This window comes from Triturus cristatus, chromosome 10 (assembly GCF_964204655.1).
Source record: "Triturus cristatus chromosome 10, aTriCri1.1, whole genome shotgun sequence".
Classification (NCBI taxonomy): Eukaryota; Metazoa; Chordata; class Amphibia; order Caudata; family Salamandridae; genus Triturus; species Triturus cristatus.
Window position 1 is genome coordinate 66,432,447 of NC_140593.1, and position 16,470 is coordinate 66,448,916.

Sequence of the window (16,470 nt, forward strand, 5' to 3'; positions counted from 1 at the left end):
GCATGAACACTCTTGCTGGAAGAGAGTGTTGGGTTTTAAGTTTTGCGATCAGAGCTTGTATATTGGCTATCCTGGCTGGGCTGGGATATGCTAGGGCTTTGGAGGTATTTATGGTGGCTCCCAGATATTGATGTATGTGGGAGGGTTGGCGATGAGATTTGGGATAGTTTATTGTGAATCCCAAGCTGTGTAAGAGTTGAATAGTTTGGTGAGTGTGTAGAACGCATTTGTTGAATGAGTTGGCTTATATTAGCCAGTCGTCTAGATACGGGAAGACATGAATTTGTTGTCTTCTGAGATGCGCTGCTACAACTGCTAGACACTTGGGGGCTCATGCATCAACAATGCCATTTGCGATTCCTTATTAGCGAAAAATAAGGATTCGCTAATAAGGAATAGCAAAAGGCTATGCATGTAGGAATCGCTATTCAAATAGCGATTCCTTAACTTTCCTTAATTGCTACTAGCAAATTGCGAGTAGCAATTAAGGAATGCCATCCCAATCATTCCTATGGGCCTCCAGGCCCATAGGAATGAATTGGAGATTGCATGAGCAAATAGCGAGTACCAGTAGGTTCTCGCAAATTGCTCATGCAATTTCAAGGGTGCAAGGGTGTCAAAATGACACCCTATTGCACCCCTGAAATTGATATGTGCACATATGTTGCACACACACATGCTCTAAGGGCATGTGTGTGCGCAACTTGAAACTTTGAAAAATGCACAAAAGTGCATTTTTCAAACTTTTAGCAAATTACCATGCAGTTCATCTTCATGGTAATTTGCTCCCCCTATTAGCGAATTCGCTAATTTTTTTACTTTCATGCATTGCATTTAAGGAATCCCAAATTGAGATTCCTTAAATTAAGGAATCTCTATTTGGGATTCCTTAAATGCTATCGCTATTTAAGGAATCGCTATTTAAGGATTCCTTAAATAGCGATTTTTGCTTTTGGGTTGATGCATTGGGATTGGGTATTTTTAACTCAATACCGGGAGCTATTAGCGAATCGGTATTTTACCGACTGGATTTTGGCTTGATGCATGAGGCTGTTGGTGAATACTCTGGGCGCAGTTGCCACCCCGAATGGTAGGACTGTAAACTGATAGTGTTGTCCGTCCACCACAAACCTTAGGTACTTCCTGTGAGCCGGATGTATGGGAATGTGAAAATAAGCGTCCTTGAGATCTAGTGTGGTAAGGAAATCCCCTTGTTGTAGTAGTGGGAGCACTTGTTGAAGAGTGATCATATGGAAATGATCCGAGCTTATGTACTGATTTAGGGGTCTGAGGTCGAGTATTGGTCTTAGAGTCCCGTCCTTTTTGTGGATTAGGAAGTACAGTGAGTATACCCCTGTACCCTGATGTTGTAAGGGAACTGGTTCTATTGCGTGGTTTTGAAGCAATGAGAGAACCTCTTGTTTGAGGAGCGTAAGATGGTCTGGGGACATGGGACGCTGCTTGGGTGGTATGTGTGGGGGGTAGTGGTGAGTTCCAGGCAGTAACCATACTGGATAATTTGTCTTACCCACTTTGTCTGTTGTGATGGAGTTCCAGACAGGTAGGAACTGTTTGAGTCTTCCCCGGACTGGAGTGAAATGGTCTGGGGGGAGTGGAGGAAAGTCACTGTTTTGTGGCAGGGGAGGTATGAGTGTTGGTACTGCCTCGACCTCGTCCCTTGGTGTTGTTTCCTCTATATCCTCCTCTAAAATATCCTCTGCTGGGGGATGTTTGTTGAGAGGTTTTGAAGGTAGAGGAGGTGTCTGCTCCCATATTCTTGGAGGCTCCTCTGTAGAAGGAGCGCTGAAAGGAGCCGCGTGGTTGTGGAGACTGCAATGCTCCCATGGACTTAGCAGTCTCGGTGTCTTTTTTCGAGTGCAGTGTCTACTGCTGGCCCAAATAACTGTTCTTGGTTAAATGGTTGGCTGAGTATGGTACTTTGTACTTCTGGCTTAAAGCCTGAAATGCGTAGCCAGGCATGGCGTCTGAGGAGTACACTTGTGTTTATTGCTCTAGAGGCGGTGTCTGCGGCGTCAAGTGCGCATTTAATTGACGCATTTGAGATGAGTTTTCCCTCTTGTATAAGGTCATTTGCCTGGGTCTTGTATTGGTCTGGCAGGTGTTGTAGCAGATTCTCCAATTGATCGTAGTGAGCCCTATCATAGCGTGCTAGTAGGGCTTGGGTGTTGGCAATTCACCAATGATTAGCAGCTTGTGCTGCTACTCGTTTGCCCGAGGCTTCTAATAGTTTAGATTCTTTGTCAGGGGGTGGTGTATCTCCGATGGTTTGGGAGTTGGCGCGTTTCCTTGCGTTGGAAACAACCAAAGAATCTAGAGGGAGCTGTCCTTTGATGTAAGAAGGATCTTCTGGGGCAGGTCTATATTTTTTCTCAATTCTTGGGTTAAGCACCCTGGCACGGACGGGGTCTTTAAATACCTCTGTGGCGTGTTTTGTGACACCTTTAATCATAGGTGGAATTTGTACTGTTTTCTGAGACTGTTCAAACGTGTCTAGTAGGAAATCTTCCTCGGGTGCATCGAGGTGCATGGTGACGCCATGGTAAAGTGCTGCCCTGTTTACTAGTTGTCCAAACCCCAGGTGGTCATCTGGAGGTGATGGTTTGGAGGGATATGGTGTAGGGTCAGGTATATCTGGTAGAGGGTATGCCCAGTCGTCCAATGGTGCGGTATCTGGATCCGTGAACGGATCATTAGGATCCCCAGGGTCACCCCCTCCCCCTAGGTCATCATCATCATCCTGTGGAGGTGGTGTATGTGATGGAGATGGTAGAGGTAAGGGTGGTGTAGGCAGAGGGGGTGGGGTAGAAGGTCGTATGGGAGAGGAAGGAGGAATAGGTGATGTTGCCGAGTCCTTCTTTTTTATAGGAACTGGGGCAGGTGTTGTGTCCAGTTTCCGTTTCTTATATGGCACTGCAGTGACATGTCCAGTCTTTGGATTAATATAGATTTTTTTTGTGTTGGATCTGGATGGAAAAGTTCTTGTTCTTCAGGAACAGATTTTGGCGCTGATTTTTTCGGTTCCGATCGAGGTTTTGGTTGATCGGCCGAGTCTTTGGCTTTAGGAGGTGTATTATGGTCCTTAGCCGGTGGTTATGGTGCCGATGAAGGTTTCGGTGCCAATGAAGGTTTCGGTGCTGACGACGGTTTCGGTGCCGAAGTTAAGTCTTTCGGCTTGGAAGGTTTCGGTGCCGGTTTATCTATGGGCCTCGATGTTTTCGGTGCCGAGGGTGTTGGATCCGATTTCGGTGCCGAGGGGTCTTTTGTCTTCGGTGCCGAAGGTGCTGGGGGTACCATTACATGCGGCTTGCTCGGGCCCGAGCCACCGGAAGGCTTATGTTTCTTCAGAGCCGAGCCCGGAGGCGGGGCTTCTGAAGGGTGTTTTTGGTCTCGATTGAGGCCAGCTGGCGAAGTTTTGACCAATGCCTTTGGTTTTAGAGGGGTTGGGGCAGGGGCAGTGGTACTCACGCGTTGCCCAGGAGTAATGGGGTCGTCTGAGTCGTCTGCTTCTGAGATGATTTGAAGTTCCTCGGAATCTTCTTCCGGGACATCGGGACCCTCATGAAAGATGTTTTCTGGTTCCGGGGCTGGTTTGTGTGCCATGATATGGCGTCGAGCTCTTCGATCCCAAATGGTCTTTTTGGATCGAAATGCTGCGCAGGCTGGACAGCTGGCTTTGTCGTGTTCCGGTGATAGGCACAGGTTGCAGACTTTGTGATGGTCACTGTGCGGAAATTTTGCTCCACACTGGGGGCATTTTTTAAACGGCGTCCTTTCCATGAGCCGTAGGCCTCACGGCGTGGATAGGCCCAGCAGCCTGCGTCGACGTCCGGAATCGAGCCGATGAATTCGATGTCGAGTGAAGGTGCTTCGAAGTAGTTGTTAGAAGTTTTTTCACTACGAAAAGCTTGTATTTGAGATTTTCAACCGGAGTGGAAAAGTTACATGCGAACCCAATGGCGGAAAAAAACAATCTGAGGATGGAGTGGATGCCCATGCGCACTGTAGTCCAAGGGAGGAGTCACCTATCTCGTGACCAAAGACTTCCTCCAAAGACAACAACAACCTGCAAGCATCCGAGCCCAACACCAGATGGCGATCTACTATCCTAAGTGTGTGATCTGCAGCTCATATGCCTCGAACATTATATTATTGTTTATTATCATTTCATTTTTCTGTGACTGACTTTGACCAGTGGAGCGACGCTCTTCAGCCATTACAGAGGAGCCACCCCTGATTCTCCTGTAGAAGAGGTCTGCAGTGGTGGTCTGCTTGGGTACTGTGAGGCCCGTTGGCGGTTCCTGTAGGAGAGGTCTGCAGTGGTGGTCTGCTTGGGTATTGTGAGGCCCGTTGGAGGTTTCTGTAGGAGAGGTCTGCAGTGGTGGTCTGCTTGGGTACTGTGAGGCCCGTTGGCGGTTCCTGTAGGAGAGGTCTGCTATGATGGTCTGCTTTGGTACTGTGAGGCCCGTTGGCGGCTCCTGTAGGAGAGGTCTGCAGTGATGGTCTGTGTTGGTACTGTGAGGTCCGTTGGCGGTTTCGGTAGGAGAGGTCTGCAGTGGTTGTCTGCTTGGGTACTGTGAGGCCCGTTGGAGGTTTCTGTAGGAGAGGTCTGCAGTGGTGGTCTGCTTGGGTACTGTGAGGCCCGTTGGCGGTTCCTGTAGGAGAGGTCTGCAGTGGTGGTCTGTGTTGGTACTGTAAGGCCCGTTGGCGGTTCCTGTAGGAGAGGTCTGCAGTGGTGGTCTGCTTGGGTACTGTGAGGCCCGTTGGCGGTTCCTGTAGGAGAGGTCTGCAATGGTGGTCTGCTTGGGTATTGTGAGGCCTGTTGGCGGTTCCTGTAGGAGAGGTCTGCAGTGATGGTCTGCGTTGTTACTGTGAGGCCCATTGGCGGTTCCTGTAGGAGAGGTCTGCAGTGATGGTCAGCTTTGGTACGGTGAGGCCCGTTGGCCCTTCCTGTAGGAGAGGTCTGCAGTGATGGTCTGCTTGGGTACTGTGAGGCCCGTTGGCCGTTCCTGTAGGAGAGGTCTGCAGTGGTGGTCTGCTTGGGTACTGTGAGGCCCGTTGGCGGTTCCTGTAGGAGAGGTCTGCAGTGGTGGTCTGTGTTGGTACTGTGAGGCCCGTTGGCGGTTCCTGTTGGAGAGGTCTGCAGTGATGGTCTGTGTTGGTACGGTGAGGCCTGTTGGCGGTTCCTGTAGGAGAGGTCTGCAGTGATGGTCTGCTTGGGTACTGTGAGGCCCGTTGGCGGTTCCTGTAGGAGAGTTCTGCAGTGGTGGTCTGTGTTGGTACTGTGAGGCCCGTTGGCGGTTCCTGTTGGAGAGGTCTGCAGTGATGGTCTGTGTTGGTACGGTGAGGCCTGTTGGCGGTTCCTGTAGGAGAGGTCTGCAGTGATGGTCTGTGTTGGTACTGTGAGGCCCGTTGGCGGTTCCTGTAGGAGAGGCTGCAGTGATGGTCTGCTTTGGTACTGTGAGGCCCGTTGGCGGTTCCTGTAGGAGAGGCTGCAGTGATGGTCTGCTTTGGTACTGTGAGGCCCGTTGGCGGTTCCTGTTGGAGAGACTGCAGTGATGGTCTGCTTTGGTACGGTGAGGCCCGTTGGCGGTATCTGTAGGAGAGGTCTGCAGTGATGGTCTGCTTTGGTACGGTGAGGCCCGTTGGCAGTTCCTGTAGGAGAGGTCTGCAGTGATGGTCTGCTTTGGTACTGTGAGGCCCGTTGGCGGTTCCTGTAGGAGAGGCTGTAGTGATGGTCTGCTTTGGTACTGTAAGGCCCGTTGGCGGTTCCTGTAGGAGAGGCTGCAGTGATGGTCTGCTTTGGGACGGTGAGGCCCGTTAGCGGTTCCTGTAGGAGAGGTCTGCAGTGATGGTCTTCTTTGGTACGGTGAGGCCCGTTGGTGATTCCTGTAGGAGAGGTTTGCAGTGGTGGTCTGCTTGGGTACTGTGAGGCCCGTTGGCGGTTCCTGTAGGAGAGGCTGCAGTGATGGTCTGCTTTGGTACGGTGAGGCCCATTGGCGGTTCCTGTAGGAGAGGCTGCAGAAATGGTCTGCTTTGGTACGGTGAGGCCTGTTGGTGGCTCCTGTAGGAGAGGTCTGCAGTGATGGTCTGTGTTGGTACTGTGAGGTCCGTTGGCGGTTTCGGTAGGAGAGGTCTGCAGTGGTTGTCTGCTTGGGTACTGTGAGGCCCGTTGGAGGTTTCTGTAGGAGAGGTCTGCAGTGGTGGTCTGCTTGGGTACTGTGAGGCCCGTTGGCGGTTCCTGTAGGAGAGGTCTGCAGTGGTGGTCTGTGTTGGTACTATGAGGCCCGTTGGCGGTTCCTGTAGGAGAGGTCTGCAGTGGTGGTCTGCTTGGGTACTGTGAGGCCCGTTGGCGGTACCTGTAGGAGAGGTCTGCAATGGTGGTCTTCTTGGGTATTGTGAGGCCTGTTGGCGGTTCCTGTAGGAGAGGTCTGCAGTGATGGTCTGCGTTGTTACTGTGAGGCCCATTGGCGGTTCCTGTAGGAGAGGTCTGCAGTGATGGTCAGCTTTGGTACGGTGAGGCCCGTTGGTCGTTCCTGTAGGAGAGGTCTGCAGTGATGGTCTGCTTGGGTACTGTGAGGCCCGTTGGCCGTTCCTGTAGGAGAGGTCTGCAGTGGTGGTCTGCTTGGGTACTGTGAGTCCCGTTGGCGGTTCCTGTAGGAGAGGTCTGCAGTGGTGGTCTGTGTTGGTACTGTGAGGCCCGTTGGCGGTTCCTGTTGGAGAGGTCTGCAGTGATGGTCTTTGTTGGTACGGTGAGGCCTGTTGGAGGTTCCTGTAGGAGAGGTCTGCAGTGATGGTCTGCTTGGGTACTGTGAGGCCCGTTGGCGGTTCCTGTAGGAGAGTTCTGCAGTGGTGGTCTGTGTTGGTACTGTGAGGCCCGTTGGCGGTTCCTGTTGGAGAGGTCTGCAGTGATGGTCTGTGTTGGTACGGTGAGGCCTGTTGGCGGTTCCTGTAGGAGAGGTCTGCAGTGATGGTCTGCTTTGGTACTGTGAGGCCCGTTGGCGGTTCCTGTAGGAGAGGCTGCAGTGATGGTCTGCTTTGGTACGGTGAGGCTCGTTAGCGGTTCCTGTAGGAGAGGTCTGCAGTGATGGTCTGCTTTGGTACGGTGAGGCCCGTTGGTGATTCCTGTAGGAGAGGTCTGCAGTGGTGGTCTGCTTGGGTACTGTGAGGCCCGTTGGCAGTTCCTGTAGGAGAGGCTGCAGTGATGGTCTGCTTTGGTACGGTGAGGCCTGTTGGCGGTTCCTGTAGGAGAGGTTGCAGTGATGGTCTGCTTTGGTATGGTGAGGCCTGTTGGCGGTTCCTGTAGGAGAGGTCTGCAGTGGTGGTCTGTGTTGCTACTGTGAGGCCCTTTGGCGGTTCCTGTAGGAGAGGCTGCGGTGATGGTGTGCTTTGGTACGGTGAGGCCTGTTGGCGGTCCCTGTGAACCATGTGTTTTGGGACAACAGTCAATGCCATATTCTGTCTGCCTTCCTCAACAGGATCTTGGACATCGGCTGGACCTTCACATTCAGATATTACATTGTTGCAGCAATGTCCATCCGAAGCAGGGTCAAGCTCCGCGTTACGGAGTCAGGAGTGGCTTGAGAGCGAGTTGGGCTACTGTTAACGCCAACATATAGATATGGTAAGCGCGTTGTTGATAATTTGTCCTGTATGATTAGATGGTCCAACTGAGCGCCCCTTCCTTCCATCAAGAAATTTGTAATAAGCCACAACTTAGGGCCTTATTTAGAACTCGTCGGACGGGTTACTCTGTCACAACGGTGACGGATATCCCGTGGCCATAAATATAAATCCCGTTATATCCTATGGGATTTATATTTCTGTGGACAGGTTATCCATCCACCACCGGTGTGACAGAGTAACCCATCCGCCGAAATCTAAATCAAGCCCTAAAGGATTTATTCCTTTGACCGTGATTTTAATTTCTGCAAAAATGTGTTTGCACTTGGGAGGCATATTAAATGCTGAAATTATTTTTTAATGAACTTCAGCATTCATAATCTCACATACATCATTGTATTCAATTTGCAACTTACAAATATGCATGTAGCTTACAAATAGAACGACTACAATTCAATTCTACAAGAATATATGAATTAAATAAAAGAATAAATTCTCAAAATTAAATTGTCAGTCAAATATGTATTAAGTAGTCATTAACACAAATACCATAAGACAACTACAGCTTCACAGGGGGAAACAGTTTGTTTAAATTCTGCTGTAGTACATGTTGATTCAATTTTTATCATACTTGGTCGATAAATCATACTTAGCGTTAAGTTAAACGTTTACTCAGCTCAATTCAGCCGTCTTGATTAATTCCATTCGCATCTTATATTTAGACTTGATAAATTCCATAAATTTGACAAAAACAGACATTCGCTCATCAACGCTGCTCACACCTAATCTGTGAAATTATGGTTTTAGGAGATAGCCGTACTCTTTAATCAAAACTTGGAAAGGCAGAGTGATAGGTATCAATTTACACCTTCTAAAATTGCATAAAGTAGTATTCAAAATGTATCTTATTTTCCAACTCTGGCCAGCATCACTAAATCTGAAAAACCCAAACCTGATATGATAAAACTTGTTTTATGTACAGGGCTGAGGAATGGGCATGTACCTTTTTTTAGACCAATGTTTGTCTTGTTTATTATATATACTCTGTAAATTAGGCTATGAAATTACTTCATAACCTCCATAAATAAATACGTTAACACCTTTTCATTTGTTTACCTGCTTTTCTATTAATATAGACCTGTTAGCATCATTTCTGCGGAAGGATGGCTATTTCAGTGAGGCCTGGCCCTGGGCATCAGAAAGGGGCACAATGCCATAGAGCCCAGAAGAGAGGATACCTGCCTGCAGTCATTAATATGTAAAAAAAAAGTGCCAGGGCTGTCGTGAGGAGGGCACTGCAGCTTGCACCACACATTGCCCCTGCCAGCGCTGCCAAGGATAGTAACAACACAACTACTCGCCATTGCACTCCTACAAGTGTGACAGTTCGGATTATTTCGGGCCCCCGAGCTATAAGGATGGCTTGACCACAGGTAATAGTAATTTTATATGTATATTGAATTAATAATTAACTGCTGTTGTGGTCATCTCTAAATTTGCCAGACATCGCCATCTTGTGGCCTACTGTCACAAGCGCTGGTGTTGACAATTAAGTGCCGGTGCCGAGCACCGGAAAATAACCGGCCCAAATTAAGTACTGCGCTGCCTGGCTCTTGAATGAGAGATTGTCTGAAGGCGCTAACACCTGTGTGGTGTAGCGGGAAGTCTGTCTTCCAAAGGATGCACTTTTGTAATCCTTGTGCCCAAGGTTGCCCTAATTACTGATTTTTTTTAACGCAATTGATTTTTGATTTGTCTGAGTTGATAAGTACACCTGAGTTGTGAAGAAGGTCTCTGCTAGCTTGCAGGACCGTATGTCACATTCTGTCGCAAACGGGGTTTCATCAGCCGGTTGTGGAGGTCGATAGATTGCATTTGCATGGAAAGGAAGGTGCTACTTCTGTCGTGCATTTGGAAAAGGCAGTGGGACTAAGTTTAGGTGAAAGCGAGGAACTCTGTAATAAGATCACTGAAACGCAGGCGAAGAACTCTTCTGTGAGCCATATGACTGGAATATGGAAAGAGACACACTGCGGACAGATGTGATGCAAGCCAACATTCAGAAAGCTTCCCTTTCTAAAATGGATGCTAACATATAGCTCCAAATGCCAGTTCTACATTTCGCGTTTTTACGTGTATTTTTTTTTTTAATTTCACTTAATTATCGAAAAGCACATATCGCACATCGGTAGCATCTGTCCACAGGCGCTGCTCGCTGCTTCATGGCTAGAACCGAGTGTCAGTGAAACCCTCTCTGGGTGGTGGAAACACAGGCAGTTTCTGGCAGGCTGGTGCCTCTGAAGGGTTAACAGTACTACAGAGCATGGCACGTGCCCGGTTGGACTCTGAAGGGTTAACAGCGCTGCAGAGCATAACACGTGCCAGGCTGGACTCTGAAAGGTCAACAGCGCTGCAGAGCATGGCACGTGCCAGGCTGGACTCTGAAGAGTTAACAGTACTGCGGGGCACGTGCCAGGCTGGGCTCTGAAGGGTTAATAGGGCTGCAGAGCGGGGCACGTGCCAGGCTGGCCTCTGAAGGGTTAACAGTGCTGCAGAAAATGGCACGTGCCAGGCTGGACTCTGGAGGGTTAACAGCGCCGCAGAGCATGGCACGTGCCAGGCTGGACTCTGAAGGGTTAATAGCTCTCAGAGCGGGGCACGTGCCAGGCTGGTCTCTGAAAGGTTAACAGCATTGCAGAGCGGGGCATGTGCCAGGCTGGACTCTGAAGGGTTAACAGCGCTGCAGAGTATGGCACGTGCCAGGCTGTACTCTGAAGTGTTAACAGCGCTGCAGAGTGGGGCACGTGCCCGGCTGGACTCTGAAGGGCTAACAGTGCTGCAGAGCATGGCATGTGCCAGGCTGGACTCTGAAGGGTTAACAGCACTCAGAAAGGGGCACGTGCCAGGCTTGACGCTGAAGGGTTAACAACGCTGCAGAGCAGGACACGTGCCAGGCTGGGCTCTGAAGGGTTAATAGGGCTGCAGAGCGGGGCACGTGCCAGGCTGGCCTCTGAAGGGTTAACAGTGCTGCAGAACATGGCACGTGCCAGGCTGGACTCTGAAGGGTTAACAGCGCTGCACAGCATGGCACGTGCCAGGCTGAACTCTGAAGGGTTAACAGCGCTGCAGAGCATGGCACGTGCCAGGCTGGACTCTGAAGGGTTAACAGCGCTCAGAGTGGGGCACGTGCCAGGCTGTGCTCTGCAGGGATAAAAGTGCTGAAGAGCGGGGCACGTGCCAAGCTGGGCTCTGAAGGGTTAACAGCACTCAGAGCATAGCACGTGCCAGGCTGGACTCTGAAGGGGTAACAGCGCTGCAGAGCATGGCACGTGCCAGGCTGGACTCTGAATGGTTAACAGCACTGCGGAGCGGGGCACGTGCCAGGCTGGGCTCTGAAGGGTTAATAGGGCTGCAGAGCGGGGCACGTGCCAGGCTGGCCTCTGAAGGGTTAACAGTGCTGCAGAACATGGCACGTGCCAGGCTGGACTCTGAAGGGTTAACAGCGCTCAGAAAGGGGCACGTGCCAGGCTTGACTCTGAAGGGTTAACAACGCTTCAGAGCAGGACACGTGCCAAGCTGGACTCTGATCAGCGCACAGAGCTGGGCACATGCCAGGCTGGACTCTGAAGGGTTAACAGCGCTGCAGAGCGGGGCACGTGCCAAGCTGGACTCTGAAGGGTTAACAGCACCGCAGAGCATGGCACGTGCCAGGCTGAACACTGAAGGGTTAACAGCGCTCAGAGCATGGCACGTGCCAGGCTGGACTCTGAAGGGTTAACAGCGCTGCAGAGCAGGGCACGTGCCAGGCTGGACTCTGAAGGGTTAACAGCGCTCAGAGCATGGCACAAGCCAGGCTGGACTCTGAAGGGTTAACAGCGCTGTAGAGTGAGGCACGTGCCAGGCTGGACTCTGAAGGGTTAACAGCGCTCAGAGCATGGCACGTGCCAGGCTGGACTCTGAAGGGTTAACAGCGCTCAGAGCATGGCACGTGCCAAGCTGGGCTCTGAAGGGTTAACATCGCTCAGAGCGGGGCACGTGCCAGGCTGGACTCTGAAGGGCCGCTTTGGCTCAGACTGAATCTTCCCCATCACTCGTGACCTTGCAGAAGCACGTGCCCGAGAGGTCACTTTGACTGTGGTGCTCACTTCCGGGACCTCGGTGATTTCATTTCCTTTTGAGGGATCCCCGTGGCGCTGTAAAAGCTTCTGTGGTGTGACGAAGTATAAATAAAGCCGATTATGAAAAAGAAAGTGAGCCTCACATGTTTGCAATATGAAAACCTCCCGTCTACACTGAATGAAGGAATGTATTTAAAAAAAACTGAAAATTTTAGGAATATTGTCGCCTAATCTCATAACAATATAACTTTGCTACCGTGTCTTCTTAACATCGTAGGTTTCTCCCCCTTTTACCATGTGTAAAGCACACGTTCACCCAAGGGTGTCTTGGTGCGGAATAACAGATTTTTATTGTTACCCAACTCAATGGTACCACTTAAGATGGTCCATGCGCCAACAGCGAGTGTGAATCGCGAGGCAAATGGTTTTGAAATGAACTTGAAAAGCCAGGCTCTGCAAAGATGAAGGAAAAGTGCAAACTGTCCACCTTCAGCCGGCCAATAACGAGGATCTACGTCACACGTCACACACGGGAAAAATCGACACCCATAACTATAACACTGACGATCTTGTCACCGTTTCCTTTATGTCTACTTTTTTTATTTTTATTATGGGTGTATTTTTTTTTGCGGCACACAAAATATTTTTCTTTCAGTATTAAAACTCCAATTCACTGTTCCCCAAGTTGGGCGCCTCCCCAGAGCTTCTCAGCCCCCAGAGTGACAGGGGTGCATACGGAGGAATTGTGATTTTTTGGGATGGTGCAAATGCGATTTTTTCAGCAGAAAGCAATAGAAAGTAAGAGAATAGCAGTCCCTGTTTTTATCCTTCCTGAGGCATGCTGGGAACCACCGCCATGACAGATGCTAGGACCATGCGCGTGCTCGCTATGCCACTGGATTCAAGCTGAGGGGTGTGAGCCCGAAACCGGTCCCAGGATGCTTCTTATACTAGGGTGGCAAAGTGAGCTACAAACATGGATTTAACCCAGATCAGTGACTGGGAGGGTGGGGGGTGCAGCGCTTGACAATGTTCAGCATTCCGTCCATCCTCTTTTTGTGTTGGGATAGGACCACACGTGCCCCAGGTTAGCAGGTGTGTTGCACACGTGAGCCACCGCGAAATATGTGCTTGACTAAGATGTGCTGACAAGCTATGTTCTGTCTCTGCAGGGAGCGTGAGAGGCCTTTGAACCCCCTTGTCAAAGACCAGCTTTATTCGACTGTTGTACAATACAATCATAAAAGCATTACAAAAACATAATTGCAATAGAAACCCCCTGGTCACCCTGGGTCACTGCACTGTGGGTCTGCAAGAAGCTTGCAGGACATCAAAAGGCCTCTCAGCCTGTGCTGAACTCGCAGTGACTGCACAGCCTTGAAAAAGAGGGAAATCCTGAGTCTATGAGTGTGTCCGTGTGTGTGTGTGTGTGTGTGTGTGTGTCAACTGTCCCTTTGCTTTGGTTGCGGAACAATTCGTAAGCCATGCCTGAATATGGCTTAATGTCTGTTGTCAATAATTGACTGAATAAATGCTCGGACATCCCCATCACCTTACGCCGGTTAAAATGCCCGGATTGGCAGTGTATGTTGAGCGAGATGTATTGTAAAGTATATAAGCTCATGTGAAACACTGCCTCGAGCCAGCCACCCATGGCGGCGGTCCCCGCGCGGCTGCGCTTCGTAAAGTATTGTACATTGAACCTCACGCGTGTCCGTGTTATTGATTGATAGGGGCTGTAGTGTCGTCCTTGAAGAAGGTGTCACCAGAAGCGTGGAAGGTCCTCTCCGCCCTCACACATGTTCGTGCCCCTGTTTTACGGCAGCTCTGCACTGATCCCCACACTTGAGATTGCGTGTTTACTCCCCTTATCCGCTCCTTTGGCTCCGAGACTCCCTCATTCATGGAGGACGCCCACAGTATATTCAGTCCCTCCTACAAGTGTGACAATTCAGACTATGCCAGGCCCCCCAACGCTATAAGGATGGCTTGGGCAGCAGGTAATAGTCATTTTAAATGTGTATTGAATTAATGAGTTAAATAATAAACTGTTGTTGTGCTCATCTCTAAATTAGTCAGGCAGCGACACCATGTGGCAGACTGTCTCAAGCGCCGGTGTTGACAATTAAGTGCCGGTGCCGAGCACCAGAAACTATCGGCTCAAATTAAGCTCTGCTTAAAGCACTGGAGAATATCTTCAGATATCTTCCACTCAAGAAAGGCAGTCCTTCAAGGTCTCTTTGTGTCCAGAATTGCTCATGAGAATGCATTTTATCTAAGTATTTGGGTGTCCTTCTCGGCCAAATGAAAAATAATTCATCAATCAGTAATCAGACGGATAATATATCTTCCCAAAAATGGGCGCATAAGTCCCAGCTCTTGCGGATCCTGCGCTGGCTGCCCGTTCACAAGAGAGTCCTATTTACGAATCCTTGCCCCGCCCATAGTACATAAAATGGGTCTGGCCCCAGGTACCTTCAGGGTAAGAGTCAACATCACTATTCGCAGCAGTCCTACGCTCGACACATGCCACCTGGCTATTCATCCCTTGAATTACTCTCAGGTGCTGCGGTGGCCAGGCCTTTCCTTACTTGGCATCCAAAAGTTGGAGGGCTTTAACCCTTCACATTCATTTGGAACCCAATTTTCCCTGTTAAAGAAACAACTGAAACCCGGGCTGTTCCAAAGCTTTTAGGTGTGTTCACTCTCCACTGTTTTTTCCCCCTTCTTTTCCCTTCCTTTTTACTCTTAGATTGTTCTACCTTAGTGCCAGTGCACCCATGTTTGGGCATCAGGGCCCTCTGTAAGTTAAAACCAGTCCAATGGTGCCATTACCTACTGAAGTGGGTCAAGGGATGTGGGACATACCTGCCTCGCTACTAACATTTACAGGTACAGCAGCTCACCTGAACCAGCCCATCCTGTCTGCAGATGCCATAAGGGATTTTCAAATGATCAGGGTTGATGGACCACCCTTTTGAATCGAAAAGAGGAGCTACAGAGGGAAGACATGCCAGAACACCCTCCAATCAACTATAATTTCAACACAAAAGAACTGGCACCAAGTAGCAAAACTTTATATGATCTGGAATGAGTGGAAGAAAGAATACTTTTTCAAAAACCTCCAGTACCCATTGTATCATATAGTATAACCCCATCCAGTATGCTACAAGTATTTAAGTCAACAAAGAAAGGGAAAACAAGGGGGTGTGAAGTCAGTCCACAGGTTAATTAAACAACTTATTAGCTCTACACACACCCTCAGTAATGGAAAAAGGAGGTGAAAAAATGTGTAAAGAAAGAGAAAGTGCCTCACGTGTGCACCACCAGAGGAGCTACTGGTTGGTTCTCACCAGCTTGCCCACGTCTATTTCATCATTGGTAACTTTCTCTTAGGAAGAATGTGCAGTGTCCAGTGCAAAGAAAAAACACACATAACATTGATGGACCACCCACCAGGGACACAGTATCATTGACTCCACGCATGCGCTCACACTCACCTCGAGGATGGTCAGCTGTTCGACCACAATGGCGTCAAAGCCCTTGACGGCTTTGTTATCGGCTTCAGGGGAGTCCTCAAAAATGAACACACCATCTGCTGTGCCTGGGGACAAATCTGTGAAGACAAACATGGCATCTTGGTTAATGTTCTGCAGGTCCTGTTCTATACATTCAAGAATAACGCTAGGAAAACAGGTCGTTAGCAGCACAACCCCCATCTGTATGGTTGCTGGGGATCCAGGACGTGTGCTCTGTGCCCTTTTTAGGTCGAAGCCTACCAGTCAGCGCAGCGCTAGCTTGCTTAAGACTTCTTGGGGACATTCTGAGAGATTGCTTTCCATTGGCTTTATGGTTTGTAACTCACATTTGATTACTTTTTATTTTCTGACTTTATTTGTTTTAGGTTGTCCAGCATGTCTTTGCCACTCCACTGGAGCACAGCAGCCAGTTTTCTGTATGCTTCCACAAATGCTCACTTTCTGTAAACAGGCCTTTACATTTTGATCTTATCTTGTCACATTTGATGTGCATTCAAAGACAGAGGTCAAATGTCAGACTCTGTCTTCTGAGGGAGATTGGTGTTTACTTTTCTTTCACTAACTTCAAAGTGAGAGGATAAATAGGACAATCTGGGAGTGTGAACGGAAAGGCTTTTTTAGCACACAACCAAATTTAACAGTCTGCAAATGAACTGTTCAAATATCTCAGAATATCATAAGAGAAGAAAGGTACCCCCTACATAATTCCAGGTCCAAGAGGAGGGGGAAACAACAAAAGCTAAGTCGAAACCTCTATACTGACCTACTTTGCATTACTATTGGCCTAAGGGCTCATATTAGAGACATATCTCCAAATTATCTTCTTACTACATGATTAGTTCGTAGAACTGTATTTTATTGTTCAAAAAAATATTTTCCCTCTTTTTATATTTTTTTCTCATGTGTCTGATTTGTCATTATAAATTAACATTCACATATTTACAAATTCATGTAAAACTTGTCATTGTACAATCTTGAAAGGAACAGTTCACAACTACATCAGTAACCCCACAATCACCCATCAAACCTGCAATCTCACCTATCAAACCTGTTCACCCACACTAACATTCATACAACACAGAGATTAAGAAAGGATTCAAAACATGTGAGGGATCCTATATACATTTACAGAGACACTTGAAAATTGAACTCGTTGTGCGATTACGTCCCAT

General features: G+C 49.0%; 1 protein-coding gene across 2 annotated transcripts in view; it reads right to left on the minus strand.

Moving 5' to 3' along the window:
* RFTN1 (raftlin, lipid raft linker 1) overlaps positions 1-16,470 on the minus strand; it is a 442,525-nt gene that overhangs the window by 36,248 nt on the left and 389,807 nt on the right. For both annotated transcript variants that reach the window (XM_085630441.1, XM_085630442.1), the window contains exon 7: positions 15,260-15,375. In XM_085630441.1, the coding sequence (XP_085486567.1) occupies positions 15,260-15,375 (116 nt within the window). The remainder of the gene's footprint in view (positions 1-15,259; positions 15,376-16,470) is intronic.